Source organism: Condylura cristata, unplaced genomic scaffold, assembly GCF_000260355.1.
Source record: "Condylura cristata isolate star-nosed mole 26May11 unplaced genomic scaffold, ConCri1.0 scaffold00036, whole genome shotgun sequence".
Taxonomy (NCBI): domain Eukaryota; kingdom Metazoa; phylum Chordata; class Mammalia; order Eulipotyphla; family Talpidae; genus Condylura; species Condylura cristata.
Genome location: NW_004567137.1, coordinates 639,131 through 653,727, shown reverse-complemented (window position 1 = coordinate 653,727; position 14,597 = coordinate 639,131). Strand labels below are relative to the sequence as shown.

General features: G+C 57.1%; 2 protein-coding genes across 12 annotated transcripts in view; one reads left to right on the top strand and one right to left on the bottom strand.

Annotated features, from left to right (window-relative positions):
* The first annotated feature begins 21 nt into the window (after positions 1–21).
* SLC48A1 (solute carrier family 48 (heme transporter), member 1) lies at positions 22–8,132 on the top strand. 8 transcript variants are annotated; one of them, XM_012732885.1, is made up of 5 exons: positions 683–758; positions 1,650–2,680; positions 3,010–3,084; positions 5,314–5,481; positions 6,016–8,132. In XM_012732885.1, the coding sequence occupies exons 3-5, from the start codon at positions 3,063–3,065 to the stop codon at positions 6,150–6,152; spliced, it is 327 nt and encodes a 108-aa protein (XP_012588339.1). In that variant the 5' UTR covers positions 683–758; positions 1,650–2,680; positions 3,010–3,062; the 3' UTR covers positions 6,153–8,132. The 8 variants fall into 8 exon arrangements, 7 of the variants coding, with proteins under 7 accessions (XP_012588337.1, XP_012588333.1, XP_012588338.1 ...); XM_012732883.1 differs by lacking the exon at positions 683–758 and adding an exon at positions 22–97 and having other exon boundaries at positions 1,650–3,084; XR_001146076.1 differs by lacking the exons at positions 1,650–2,680; positions 3,010–3,084 and having other exon boundaries at positions 231–758; positions 6,016–7,735; positions 7,876–8,132.
* Positions 8,133–8,203: 71 nt separating this feature from the next.
* Positions 8,204–14,597, bottom strand: part of HDAC7 (histone deacetylase 7) — a 34,419-nt gene continuing 28,025 nt past the window's right edge. For 2 of the 4 annotated variants that reach the window (XM_012732858.1, XM_012732859.1), the window contains 8 exons: positions 14,481–14,568; positions 13,460–13,579; positions 13,169–13,266; positions 11,849–11,967; positions 11,175–11,308; positions 10,833–10,917; positions 9,410–9,545; positions 8,204–9,265 (listed from right to left, as the gene is read on the bottom strand). In XM_012732858.1, the coding sequence (XP_012588312.1) occupies positions 9,220–9,265; positions 9,410–9,545; positions 10,833–10,917; positions 11,175–11,308; positions 11,849–11,967; positions 13,169–13,266; positions 13,460–13,579; positions 14,481–14,568 (826 nt within the window). In that variant the 3' untranslated portion in view covers positions 8,204–9,219. Of the gene's footprint in view, positions 9,266–9,409; positions 9,546–9,923; positions 10,918–11,174; positions 11,309–11,848; positions 11,968–13,168; positions 13,267–13,459; positions 13,580–14,480; positions 14,569–14,597 lie in introns of those variants that run through there. The other 2 variants (XM_012732855.1, XM_012732856.1) reach the window with 1 other exon arrangement.

The window sequence follows — 14,597 nt, the reverse complement described above, 5'->3', positions numbered from 1 at the left end:
TACTCGGGCTTCAGCTCCGTGGCCGGTTTCTCCATCTTCCTCGTCTGGACGGTGGTCTACAGACAGCCGGGGACGGCGGCCATGGGGGGGCTCGCAGGTACCCCCGGGACGCGGGGCCCGGGGTCGGGGTTTGGGGGGCAACGGGCGGGGCGGGCCGGGGCGGCGCTGTCAGCCACTCGGGAGGCTCCTGAGGACGGCGCTCCCCGGGGAGAGGGTGGGGTGTTTACCCCGGGGCGTGGGTTCGCGGCCCAGGCCCCGCGCTGGTCCCGGTTCTTTGGATCCTCCCGGCCACCCTAGGATCTGCGCTCGCCGAGCACCGACCTGCCGCGCTGCGGGGGTTCACTCGCCCCGCACCCCTGGCGCGGCCACTCTGCCCAGTCGCCGGAGACAGCGGCGTCCCTGCGCGCCGGCTCCCCTCGCCCTCCCTCAGCCGGGTGCGATGACCCCCACCCCGACAAGCACACTTGTTCTGGGGAATCGCCCTTCCGTGCAACCCTTCGCTGCGGACCGGGTAAAGGCAGAGACGGTGGAAAGGAGGAAAGCTGGGGGTTTCTGGGGTGTTCCTGTCCCTTCTTACAACGTGGACCCCCTGCGGAGACCTGGGGGGCAGTATGAAAGATCTGATGGAAACCCGACATTTTTTTGCCACCAGTGTGGTGTCTCTCTGCTCCTCCTGTGCTGTGGCTCCGGCCAGGGTCTGGTCAGCCTGCCAGCCCACCTTGCTGTGCCTGGAGGAGGGAGGGGAAGCACGTGCCAGGGTGAGCATTCAGCGGTGGGGCCCTGTGCCCACCAGTGTTCGGTCCTGTGCACCTTTGGGCACAAGATTAACCCCTTTGTGTTGGAGAATGTGTGAAGGCAAAATGTCGCTTGTATGAGACAACAAGGCTCTTTAAAATGTTGTGTATGTGTCAGGGACTGCTTCCTTCAGCTCATGCGGTGTCCCTAGGAAAGTGGCATCATTATGCACCTGTTTTACAGACAGGGCTTACATGTAAACTGATTTGGAGTAAATAACTAACTTGTTGAGAGGTCCGCAGCTACATGAAATAATGTATGTGGGAAAAGAACTTTGGGAAGCAATACATGTAAGGAGAGTACTTTTACATCTGATTTTATTCCATTGCTAAAATCCTGGGCCCAAAGAGCCCCACACCAACTAAAACAGCTAGATTTCCTCATTGCCTCCAAGTTTACTGAGCCCACCTGTGGATAGAGGAGGGCTGGATAGGTGGGGTTTCTGTGCCTCAGGAGACGCTGGCCAATGGCACCCTAAGCAGTGCCATGCAGGGTGTTGGGCTCACCAAGGAAGGGCATCCGGCACTCTGGTGGGACTGCCCTCATGCTTACCTAGATGCCCTTCCTCCTGAGGGCACTCGTCCTTCCGTCCTGAAGGCAGCCAGCCCTTCCCTGCTCAGTTATCCACAGACCTCCAAGTCCTTTCCCCCTGTACTCCAATCCCCTACCATGTTTCCCCTTCTTGCCATTTTTCTGATTCCCCTCGCCCTCCTGCAGTCCACTTGGGAAGGTGTCATTGGGAGAGGTGCTGTGGTTGCATTAATGAGACAGGAGATGAGGGGGCTGGTTAGGAGATGAAGTGAGGACAGAAGGTTCCCTCTGCCCCAAACTCTGGGCTCTCTCTTCCTCCACAGGCTTCTCTCAGATCCTGAACTGGCAGCTGTGTGGCATTGCCTGCGGGAGAGGCCCTAGCCCAGGGCTCTACAACCCAAAGGAGTTAATCCGTGCCCAGTCTGACCTTCTACAAGCGGGAGGTGGCCCCAGAAGAGCCAAAGCTGCTTGGTGGTGGGGTGCTGAGTTGGGGGAGGGGTTGTAAGGGCAGGGCCACATACCCTCTCCTCCCTGACTGGGTTCTGAGAGCATTTGGAGTGGTCAGTCTTCCTTCTTCTTGGGGTGATGCATCAGCAGATATACTAACTCGTGAGCACCCCACTTCTGACTTGGCATTTTCAGCCTAGAAATTGCTGAGTCACGGGAGGCCAGCCCCAGCTGGCCCCTTCCCTGGATACCAGGCGGGGCTGGTTTCTGGGACAGTCTGCCATGAAGACCCTCGGCATGCAAGGGTAGAGACCGTTCTGTTCCACCCTGGAGGGTGTCTGGGAAGAAGTAGGCTGGAGGAAAGGCAGTTTCAAAAGAAACGGTTGTTCTGAAGGGATCCTGGAGGGGCCATAGACTCCCGCTCAGGCCTAGTAGGCTAAGGAAAGAATAGAGAAGTCACCACAGGGGACCTGAAAAGGCATTGTACTTCCCCCTTGAACTGCATGGGAGGGGACTGTGCTTGCAGGCCTTGCTGCCGGGGTGAGGGGTGACTGGAGAGGACTTAGTCAGGCCCCTGGTCCCTTTGTTGCTGACAGGCCTGCTGTGGGTGTGGGCTGCCTGGCTCCAGGCTCACGACCCTTGCCAACCTTGTCCCTTTCTTGCCCTTTGTCAGCTGTGAGCCCCTTGGGGCAGGGTGAGGGGTGGCTCTGGGGTGAGCCTGCAGGATGGTAGCCTGGACACCTGTCCTTGTGCCCTCACTGTGCAGGCCAAGCTTCCTGGAAGCCAGAGTGTCCAGAAGGTCTAGAGCTGAGGGACAGCTGCCTGTGCCTGAAGTGTGGGGCGCGGGGAACTCCTGTTCCTCACTCCGCCACCTGGTCCAGTTGGTAGAGGAGGCTTCTTTGGCAAGGTCAGTAGTGGGAGCCGGGATGGGGGGCAGGCCTGCTTCCAGACTTAGTTGGTGTTTGTCTGGAGGATAAAGCCTATGCACAGGAGTGACAGGTGGGTAAAGTTGTGCCTGGGACCTGCAATACCCAGCAAGGCCATCTTTTTCCTCCCGCTTCCCTCCCTCTGTGGTATGTGGGTGTATGTGAGCTGGGTTTTTAAGGGCGCTACTGGAGCCTGGCCAGTGCTAAGACATGGCATCTTCACAGGCCCCTATTTCAGTGTTTTCTAACCCAGAAATTGCTGAGTCATGGAGGAATTACTCTGACCTTATTTTTCTCTGCTGGCTTCCAGAACCTCTGAGTGTAAAGAACCTTAGAGCTCATCCTGGCCACCTCTCCCATGGCATGTGGCGGAGACAGAGGCCAGGTGGGCAACTCCAGGCTGGGGCCCACCTGACCGTTCTTTGATGTCTGCAGTGACAATAAACCTCCACCCCACGGCCCTTTAAGATACCAAGCAGTGTCGGAGGCCTGGGAGAGGGTTGGAAGGAGTTCTGGGAAAGTCGTGGCTGGCACATAGACCAGATCACACAAGATAGAAAGTGAAGCCATGGATTGTACTATGCGCCTTGGGCCTGCCCCAGGCAGGGGTGGAGAGTTACTTCCCTGGCTCACCCTGATCTCAGGGGTGAAGGGAACCACATTTCAGGCCTCTAGCCCCCAAGGACAGTTAGGAGTGGGCAGAGAGAGTGAGGGTCAGATAGGCTCAGGGGGGCCGGGGGGAGGCAGAGTCCTAGGGTCACTCAGTGTCCACAGTGGAGAGACCTTTGGGTCACTGTTTCAGATGTGGAAACCCTAAGGCCCTGAATGGTGGCCCAGCAGCAGAGAAGGGCCAAGACCCTCCTCCTTGTGACCGTCTCTTGTTCAGCCACCTGAAATGTCACAGTTCTGAGCTGGTCACCTGAGCTCTGTAGTGATGCCCCACCCCTTGCTTTCTCCCCCCAACTTAAAAAACGTATGTATGAAACATTTCCGGCATGTAATAAAAGGTTAGACAATTTAGCAAACTCCCTGGCACTTACTACCCAACCTAAAAAATAAAACTGTAGATTCAGTCAAAACTCTCCTATTCCACTTCCCTAGCAAACTCCCCTCACCCTTTGCTACCAACAACCACCTTCCCACCCAGAGCTTACCCTTCTCCTGCAGATATCTCTCTGAGCACAGTGAATGCCGCACCCCTGTGAAAGGTATCCTGACCCCCAGGCTGCCAGCCCACTGGCCCACACCTGAGGGCCGGGGAGGCGCCTGGCTCACCCTCTTTCCCAATTTGCCAGGACCGCTTAGTCTTGCTACGCACCCTTGCCAGGGGAACTGGTATTTGTTCCACTCTTTGGGCTGCACTGACAGACACTGCCTGGCACAGAGGGTATTCATTGTATTGAATGAGTGGCAGCTGGCATCCTAGGGGACATGCTTGGCCAAGCCCAGAAAAGCCTTGGGGGTGTCTGGTCTCCCTTTGTGGCAAACTGCAGGGCATGACATGAAACCTGGCCACAAGCAGGAAGGCCACCTGCATGCTGGGGCCTAGGGAGCGCCCTGCTGCCCAGTTTGGAGAGGGTGAAGTGGTAGCCCTTGGGTGGAGGAGCAGCTTCTGGTGGGAGGATCACTTCCCAGATGGGTGGTGTCCAGCAGAGAGTGAGAAGCTACAACCAGCCTCAAACTTTCTGACTTCAAGACATTTCACACTCTTGAAAAGTAGTGAAATGCCAAAGAATTTTTTATATGGGTATATCTGTCAATATGTATCAGAAATTAAAAATATTTTTTTCAACACTCTTATTTATTTATTCATTTGTAGAACTGGGTGTAAGCCAGAGATGCAGGGGGTGTGAGAGTATGCACCAGAAACAGAATGGGGAGCAGAACAGGTGGATCTACTGAAATACACTGCTGCGGGGAGCAGGCTGCTCTGCTGCCCCACCTAGGTTAACTCACTGGCCAGGCCATACAGGTGATAGTGCTGAGATCTAAACCCTAGCCCACCAGGGAGGTCTTAAAACAGCATTTTGTTTCTGTTTTAAAGGTTGATTTATTTATGCATACATAACTGGGGTACAGGCCAGAGGTGCAGGGGCGATGAGAGGACATGCCAGAGTGGGGAGCAGAACAGGCAGCTTGACGAAGTACACTGCTGAGGGGAGCAGCGGGGGAGAGACAGGAGAGGTCTGCTGTGCCATGTGGGTCACCTCCAGGGGCAGGGGATTGAACCTGAAGTGGCTGCCAAAGCTGCTTGTGCCACCAGAAAGAACCCCCTAAAACAACATTTTAATGCATGTTTAAATATTAAAAGCAACATTTTTTCATATAGATTACTTTTTTGATGAGAAATACTCATGTTTTACAAAACAGAAAAACCAGGAAGAGTGGGTCATATTTTGTGGATCTTTTTAGTCTGGCTTAATAAAGGCAGCTAGACTGGATTTCCTGCTCTTGCCTTCAGGTCTGGAAAAGTCTACTCTGCATTAAAGGGCCATTGCTACCTTATCATGCAAACAGGCCTGGCTGTTGGGACCTCCAGGGCCCCAGGGTTCACTGGATTGGCAGGGTCCTGAGAGGAGGCTGCAGTGTCCTGCTCACCTGTCTGTCCCCGCAGGTGTGCTGGCGCTCTGGGTCCTGGTGACCCACGTGATGTACATACAGGATTACTGGAGGACCTGGCTCAAGGGACTGCGTGGCTTCTTCTTCGTGGGTGTCTTATTCTCGGCCGTCGCCATCGCCGCCTTCTGCACCTTCCTGGTGCTGGCTGTGACCCGACATCAACGTGAGGGCGGGGCCAGGAGGGGGCGGTACGGAGGCCGGCAGGGGTTTCCGGAGCTTACATCCAAGGGGCTGGGAGGGTTAGTTGACACCCAGTGCCTGAGTATCCTCACTGTTAAAGAGGGGAGAATCGAGTACCCACCCACCAGGGTTCCGCAAGGTGCGGGGAGGCTCCGGCAAGTGTTACTGGGGCCAAGTCTCTGGCCCAGCCCCGAGGCTGGAGCGCCCTCTGGTGGCTGCAGGCCGCCACAGCCAAAGGCCGGTCTCCCTGCCCCGCCTGGGTAGATACTTCACAGGAGTTGAAGTGGCCCAGGGTAAATGTCACACGCAAGCAGAGGAAGTGATCAGACCTGTGACTTGGCCAGTTCTATCTTCCATCATTCCCGCGTGCCCCCTCCTGCAAAACCTGGATGCTCTTAAGGCTTGGTCACATTCAGTCACCCTGGGCAAGAGGTTGCTGGCATGTTGAGTGGAAAGGGAGACCCTTGGCAAAGAGCAAGTCCTCTCAAGGTCACCAACTGGCTGCTTCCTCCCACAGGCCTCACAGATCCCAACAGCTACTACCTTTCCTGCGTATGGAGTTTCATCGCCTTCAAGTGGGCCTTCCTGCTGGGGCTCTATGCCCACCGATACCGTGCTGAATTTGCCGACATCAGCATCCTCAGCGATTTCTGACCTAGGGGGTGAGGTCTCTACATCCTGGGGGGCCTCTGCACCTGGACTCGGCCTCTGGACCTGGACTCGGCCTCTGAGACATCAGGCAGGCCTGCCTCACCTTGTGGACCCCAAAACTGGGGCAAAATACAAAGCCACAGGATTGAGGTCTCAAGGAAAACTGCCACATCCCCTCCAGGAAGACCCAAGTGCAGGTGCCATGTTGGCCTCCCTCCACCCTGCTGGAGGGCCACGTTGGGCCTTCTCAGATGGATCTATTTTCTTAGCACTCAGTGAGGAATCTTTGTAAGCTGGGGCCAGGGTAACAAATTAAGGGGTAGGACAGTGAGGTCCTGGGGTGTGGCCAGGGGCAGGTGGCTTGGTCCCTGCTGCCCGGCATTCTCCCTCCAGCCAGGTTACACATAGGGTCTCTGCTGGAGACATCTCAACCCCCAGCCCCCAGGAAGTCATCAGGGGGCTGTCCCTAGGGTGTGGAGTGTGTCCCTCCTGCCACCCAGCTTCACCCAGGGCTGGTCTGTGGGTGTCCCAGAAACAGCCATCATTGCCCTGCACACTCAAGTCACCTCTCTGACATGCCCCCCCGCACCTAAAGCGAGACTCCCAACAAGGCCGGCCCAACGGTCTTGGGGAAGGTGCTCCTGCCCCAGCAGGGCTTTGGGGAAGAGGGCGGCAGTGGAGACCCAAAGGAACCCCTCAACCTCAGGCCTGTATTCCCACCCTACCTCCCCACACCTGCCCCCAGGACACGCTGGTCCCTCACATGAGATGACACCCCTGTTCACAGCCTGTTTCCTGAAATTTTTATCTTTTAAAAACATCTCCCTTCTGATGAACAGACCCTGCCTCTCTGTCCGCACCCCAGCCTGGGACCCAGCTGACCTGAGGGGGGCTGCTGCTGCTGCGTGTCTCATGTTAGGGGTGCATACCCACCCCTCCCTGCAGGTGTAGCCAGCCCCAGTTCTTTTGCCTTATCTGTGTCACTGTCACTTTAGCAGAAATACAGTGGTCATCAGTGTTAAGACAGCTTCCAGCTGTTGCTCACAGGTGGGACCTGAGCGGGGGGAGGGAGGGGGGAGGGGTGCTGTGCAGGGGGGGCGAGATGGTGATGGTTCTCTAGTATGAGCCATTTCCTCAGCTCAGACTGTGCGCAGGTGGGCAAAGGGGGTCAGAGTCTTGGACTGGAGGCCTTCTCCCTCTGGCCCCTCTTGGCTCAGGGGCCCACCAGCTCTCCTCCTCCAACCCCCAGCCCTAGGGTGAGGATACCCCCAGCACAGCATTTAACCCCCCCCCATGGGATTTTAGGTCTGTCACGAGGCCAGGACAGATGAGAGTGGCAAGAGCCTCCTTCCCTCCATTCTCTTGGGTGTGGGGCCAAGCCTGAGGTCATGAGGCTGCCACTCCTGCTAGTTGGAGAAGGCGGGCCGACCATTCCAAACCCTAAAAACAGAGTGCTGGCAGCCTGCACCTTCCTGCCTGCTTACCCTGAGTGAGCCTGCCAGGGCCTGCCGCCTCGCCCGTTTGTTCTGGTCACAATGCATGTGTAAGAAGTCATGATGCGTCACAGCAGGAAGGAACCATAACTCGTATGTACTTGTAGAGCCTTAGCTGGCGCTCAGGGCCCAGGCGGTGATCTAGCTGAGCCCCCAGCTGGGGCCTGCACCCAGGGAAGGCTCAGGGCCTGAGCCTTAGCAAGCTAGGCTGAGCGTATGTGCATGGTCCACAGGCCTCTGTCCATGAAGCGGGCCAAAGCTGCCACCTCCTCACGCCAAGGTGGGGCGAGCCGGGCACCAGAATGTCTTCAGAATGGACTCCTCCTGCAGGACGGCTGCCAGCAGTCAGGGAGCTAGAGAGAGCATGGCCTCTCACCAGCCCAGTCCCGTACGCTGCCCCCAAATCCTATCCCACTGTTTGCCCACTGCACACCCCTACTGAGGCCCTTCACATGCATCTTTAAAGCAAATAAAACATTTATTGTTCAGATTTTTTTTCCTTTTTTTCCTTTTTTACAAAAACATGCATACATACACAGGGTTCAGTGGATGCTGGGAAAGACACACACACACACACACACACACACACACACTCACGTACACACGCACGCCTACACACACACAAATACTTTCCTTCTTGGCCCCAGGCCTGAACCCTAGAAGCTGTGAAGACTTTGCCAGGGCAGCCTCCCCTCCCCACACCTTGCCTCTGTTCTCCCGCCCCCCTTCAGCCAAGCTAGTCCTGTGTGGGTGGGAATCAGAGTTGGGGTGGGGGACCCCAGAAAGAGCAGGCTCGTGGAGGGGCCAAAGGCTGAGGGATCCCTGGAGGCCCTGCTGTGCTCCTGAGGGGAGATGAGGGTTTGGCACCATTGGGTCAGGAAGCACAAAACGCCAAGCACCTTCTGCTCCACCGGGCACTGAGATGGTGACAAGCAGCAGCCTCTGGCGGGGCAGGACCAGACGGGAGGCCTGCTGGTGAGGGCTCTGGGAGGGGCATCATCTCACTGCTCAGGGGCAGGGGAAGCTTCCAGAGCCATTAGAGGGGGCAGGTAGGAAGAGGCGCTGGCCGACTCAGGGAATGGGACCCCTTGGCTTCTCCCCATCACCACTTCCCAGCCCCGGCCCTCAGAGCCTAGGAAGGGCCACCCTGACAGAGGCCAAGTTCACATTTCTGTGTGGAGTCTGGGGCTGTGTGCAAAGTCCGAGTCTACAGAACCAAGAATAGTGGTTACAGGTGGGGAAGGCGGCCTGACCAAGCCAGTGTCCTCTGTGCAGTCCTGAGGAATGGGGGCCCAGCCAGGGCCTGGACCCCACAGGGTAGATGCTGTTCTTGGGAGAGCCCCGCTGAGGCCTGCTGGCTGCCTGCCGAGCCTGCCTCCTCCCAGGGTCCCTTTTGTCCCCATCTAGAGCCAGGGGCCTCCTGAAGCTCCTTGGGGTGACTGTCGAGAGGCTGTTCTCTGGCCCTGACTACCTGCCCACAGGATCTCTGAAGACCCTGGGGAGGGACACTGTTGCCAGCTGTTAGAAGAGAACCAGGTCCAAAGGGTGGGGTGAATGGGCAGATTGGTTCCGAAGACTTAGAGATTCATAGGTTCTTCCTCCTCCACCAGCTGCTCTGAGGGCCTGGAAGGACAAAAAGGGGATGCTGGGGTGCTGTCAGGAGGGCCTGAAAGGCTGGGGGGGCTGTGCTAGGAACTGGGGTCCTCCAGTTGGAAGAGCCCCAAGGGGTAGAGAGGCTGCCGGTCAAGGCGGGGGTTCTGGTGTTACCTCTCCTCAGCCAGGATGCCCACGGAGAGGGATGCCAGTGCCGTCACTGCCTCCACTTCTGCGTCAGCCCCTGGCACCCTGGGCACCCAGGAGTCTGGACAGGAGGCCAGGTGCTGCATGCAGCCCCAGTATTTACCTGGGACAAGAAACCAGGTCAGAAAGCATTGGGAGACAAGCCCTGCCACCCTAAAGGGAAGCATTCTAGACTGATGAGGGAGGTGGGCATCTTGGCTGGGGGTCTGAGAGAAGCAGGCGTGTCAGCTTGCCCACCTGTCCCTACCCTCAAAAAATGTGCCTTCCAGCCCTTCCTGGTGGCGCAGCGGGTTAAAGCACAGCACTGAGAATCTAAAGCCACTTCCGCATGAGTTCGATTCCGGCCTGCCCCGGAGGTGACCACATGGCGTGGCAGACCTCTCCTGACCCGCCCGCTGCTCCCCTCAGCAGTGTACTTCGTCGATCTGCCTGTTCTGTTCCCCACTCTGTCTCTGGTGAAGCCTCTCAATGCCCCTGAGCCTCTGGCCTGTACCCCAGTTCTGTATGCACAAATAAATAAATTAAAAAAAAAAAAATGCCTTCCAGGACCTGGTCTCCCAGAGCCCTGAGAGAGGAGAGGAAGGGCCGAGCAGGTGCCTGGCCCATCCTTCACCTCTGGGGCTGAACAGCCAGCTGACTGGTCCCCTTGGGGGTCCCCAGCAGGAGGGCTGTGACCAGAGCACAGCCTCCCTCAAATGCAGTCCAGCAACACCCAGAGCAGCAGAGGCCAGGGTGGGATGCAAGACAGGGGAGTTGCCACCACCCTGATCTGCGTGGCCCTCGGCAAGCCCCCCCACCCTGGGTTCCACTGCTTCATCCAGACAGGACACCGCCACCCTGCCTGTCATGAGAAGTAGCGTCTACGGGACACCCAGAGCCAGGAGCAGGGCAGATGTGGGGGGTCCGTGCCAAGCACCAGCAGCAGCTGAGCCCTGACATGGGGAGAGATTGAGACACGGGCGTTGCCCTAACACAGGCCGCAAGCTCCACAGATGCTGAGTGAAAGCTGGGAAGTGTTATGTGCTTTCCAAAAGGGGTTATTCGAAGACTCAACCACCAAAGCCAGCAGAGCCCCCCAGACCCACGTAGCAAGGCCTGAGGGTCGAGGTGGGAACCAGGGCTCTCAGAGAGCAAGGCTTCGTGTGGCTACTGGCCCAACCCCAGCCTGTGGCAGAGGCTGGACAAGGAAGGCCAGTCCTGCTTTGAAGAGGCCGCTCTGCAGTGGCTCCACTGGAAGGCTCGAGGGACATCGCGACTGCCGGGTAAAGGAATTTACGGGAGTCCTGCCCGACCAGCAGCAGAGGCCCTGGAATGGCTGGCACTGGAAACCTGGACACCCCCAAGGTTCTCCTCCATGTGGGATCCATGGGGATCCTCTCTCCAAACTCACTGTGCACCCGGATCACAGCTTCCAGAGAACGGATGGCATTGAGGTTGGGTTTCTGTTTCCAGCCTTCTTCTGAGAGGGGATCCACCTACAGAAAATTGTACATTAGCCTCCAGTCTCTTGGGGACCCATAGCCTCAGCTCTCCACTCCAAGAGCCCCAGACATCAGCTCTGGCTCTGCCGAGGGCCAGAGATGCTACCATTGCCCACTCTGTTCCCCTTGTCTTACCCGCACCCCAAGTGCAAGCTACTGGGGAGATGGTCCATCTGCCTACTCTCTGGGGCAGTCCTGGGGCAGCGGGACATCCTGCCTCACAGATGCAGACCTGGGAGTAGGGAGCTCACCTTGTTGCCAAGAAGAGCAGCGACACAGGCCTCAGAGGCATCACAAATGGCCGTGAGGTCATGGCCACCCTCCAAGGCCAGCACCACTGCACCTCCCGCCAAGCTCATCAGTTGCTGTGTCATATATCCAAAACCTAGGTGGTGGGGGGGGGCAAGGGTAGAAGGGAGCAGGAGTGAGGAAGTGGACGCACACTCTACCCATTATTTTCCTACTGCTCCTCCCTGTCACGCAGGGACTCGGGTGCATCATCTCCAGTCCCCACGTGCTTCCGCCAGGGTGCCACACCGGACCAATGAGCAAGCCTCGCTCAAGGCTCAGGATGGATAGGAGATTTCAGCAGGCTCCGCAGAACACTGCTCCTCCCCACCCTCTCAGAGGAAGCCAGCTGGGGTGATACCACTGGGATGAGGGGACCTGCGGCTGCACTTTCTTTGAGACAGGTCCCCCAGGGTGTGGCTTGGTCAGGCCTTCCGTGGTGCTGACCTGACCGTGAGAGAGGTCCTGGGCTGTGCTAGCAAGGAGAGCTGGGGCACTCCAAGGCCACTGGCCACACCCCATAGGGTCCTCACGCTCGTGGCCATGTGCTGGCACTGCCGCCTCCCTTTGCCTTGGCAGTGTCTTCCCTGCCAGCCCAGCCCTCATTCCCGCCTCCCCTGGGCTGGACCCTCCTTACATTTGGCAGAGACATGGTAGCCACCTAGTGGGGCCGGGTGGCCCTCGGCAGCATCAAACCCAGCCGACACCAGGACCAGATCTGGAGAGAACTCGCGGGCTATGGGCATCACGACTATCCTGTGAGGGTGCAAGAAGGGGGGTCCACCACATTGCAGGGTGTGGGGCTGAGAAGGGCCGAGGTGGAGGACCCCGCCCCACACCACACTAGCTCTTCCTGACAACTTTCCATCCACGAACGATTCTCTTGAAATCCCAGTAGGATTTCCAGTAATCCAAACTTCCAGTAGGACTAGTGGACCCCTAAGAGCTCCTTGACCTTGGCTAGCCACCCATGACCCAGGCAAAGCCCAAGAACTCAGACACACAGGAATCTCAAATGGCAAGAGGCAGGAGAGAGCCAAGGATGGGGCACCAGAGGAAAGAAAGGAGCATATGTCTATGGGGTGCTGTGAGCAGTACCCCAAGGAAAGGAAAGGGCAGGCCACTAAGCCTCAGGGGCAGGAAGTCCCCTGCACTGGGCTGCCACCCCCTTTGGGCTCAGGGGCTCATACTTCCCCACTCACAGCCTGAGAGCTGACCAGACCCTCCCAAGTCCTAGGCCACCTAGATCAATCTCACATCCTCTCCCTTGGCTGGCCCCACAGCTGCCTCCCTCCATCGCTGACCCAAATCTGGGGCTCTTTCTGGTATTTTTCAAGGCCTCAAATGACTCTGGGTACACATGTACCAGGAGTCCCAGTCTAGAGCACCTACAGAATTAGCTTTATAGAGATTATCTCCAGAAAAGGAATTGGAGACTGGCTTCCCAGTTTCTCTCTACTCAAAAAGAAAAGAGGGTCCCTGCAGTGAGGTATCTAAGAGCTCCTGAACAGAGCCCAAGGCTCCTCTTCTAGAATGGCTTTTCCTAACCAACTCCCCTCAATTTTAGACTCTTCCTCCACGGTTTAAGTTTTTCATCTTCTGTGCGAAGCCCGCCTCCTCCAGGCAGTTTTCTCTGACTGATGTTTGCAGCTCTGCTCACTCCCTGCCGATCCCAGCACTCAGTTCAACACTGGTTCTATGACATACCACTTTATAAAATACCCTTGACTTTTAATTCTCAGGTGTTTCCCATCTCCCCCAGGGACTGGGGACCCCTAGAGTCCAGAAACAGTGCCTTTCCCTGTTTGTCTGAGTCCATAACGCTCACCCTGGGACTAGCTACAAATGTCTGGGAAGGGAATGAACACAAGCTAACTGATCACCTCCAACCTGCTGCTCAGGGTAGCAGAGGGTGCTGTTGTGGTTCAGGCCCTCTCTGTGTCCCTGGAGTTCTCACCTGAAGGCGGCCAGATATTCAGGATCCCCCACTGGGGGGTCCAGACCTCCAGCCCAGGCCACGTTGACATTGAAGCCTTCGCCGCTGCCAGCCCCCACCTAGAAAACAGAAAACAACAGACATGAGATCAGAGCCCAGAAGAGGAATTTGGGTTGCTAACGCCCTAAGTCAAACTTAGCCAGCTTCTTCCAGATGGAGAATGGACCAGACAGGTTAAATAATCTGCTTGGGCTCACAAAACTAACAGCGTGAGTGCTACAAGGGAGTCATGGGGCTGGTAGGTGAGGTTACCTCGTCCACAGCCCCACTGCCTGGGAAGAAGTTGCCATCATCATGGCGATGCAGGGAGATGTAGAGTACACTGGGGTCCTGGTAGAAGGTCTGCTGGGTGCCGTTGCCATGGTGAACATCCTGGCGGGAAGACAGGAAACGGATCAGGGAAAGTACAAGAGCAGAGATGGAGACTGTTCTGAGGGTCAGGATGTTAAGCCCAGGGTCAGGAAACCAGGGTTTCTAGAACCAGAGTTTAATGAACTCAAGCCACCCACAGGCCTGTCTCCCCATGGGTACAGATATTTATAGGGCATGGGGCACAGACTGGCTGCAGTGAGAGAGCATGGGGGGGCATACCGCAGGACGCAAGATTTAATGTGGGGCAGGAGAGAGGCCCAGGAGTAAGCATAGGGAGCCTCAGTGCGGTGTCCACTCAAGGTCACAGAGCAACGCAGGGGATCAGAAGCTCAATAATGGGGGGAAGATGCGTAGGGCCCAGTGCCATGCCCCCAGGAGGGGCCACAGAACCACACATAGGTGAAGTGCAGACAGTCCCCCACGGCCTGGCTTCCTCCTCAGGTGTAACTCAGCAGGCAGGTCTGCAGAGCCCATGCCCTGCCCTGAAATGACTAGTCACGACTGTCCAGTGACTGACCCCTATGAGCTCACCACCCTCCTCTGTAAGGCAGCTCAGTGTTAGCACCTCACAGCACCACCGGCGTTTGACGCCTTAGGGTCAAACGCTGATGTCATCACTATCATGATCATCATCACTATCTGCAGGGGTGACATATCTCCAAAGAAGGAAAGCAACAGAGACCAGATGACAATAGTCAAATGGCTTCTAGCCATCATGGGAGTTTCCACGGCTGAGGCTTTCCCAGCAACAGGCCCCAGTCGTTCTGTGACACCTGCATGCCACACAAATGAAACGGGCTCGGGGCTAATCAAGAGGACATGAAGTCACGGCATGTGACGCCAGGTTCAGGACTCTTTCCACAGGGCGCTCAGCTCTGAAGGGCTAGGAGCCAGGACCTACCCAGTCCACAATGAGGATCTTGCTGGCCTTGCCCTGTTGTTGCAGCTGCCGGCAGGCGATGGCCACTGAGTTGAAGAAGCAGAAGCCCCTGGTAGGAGAGAGAGGTCCTGCCAGCCC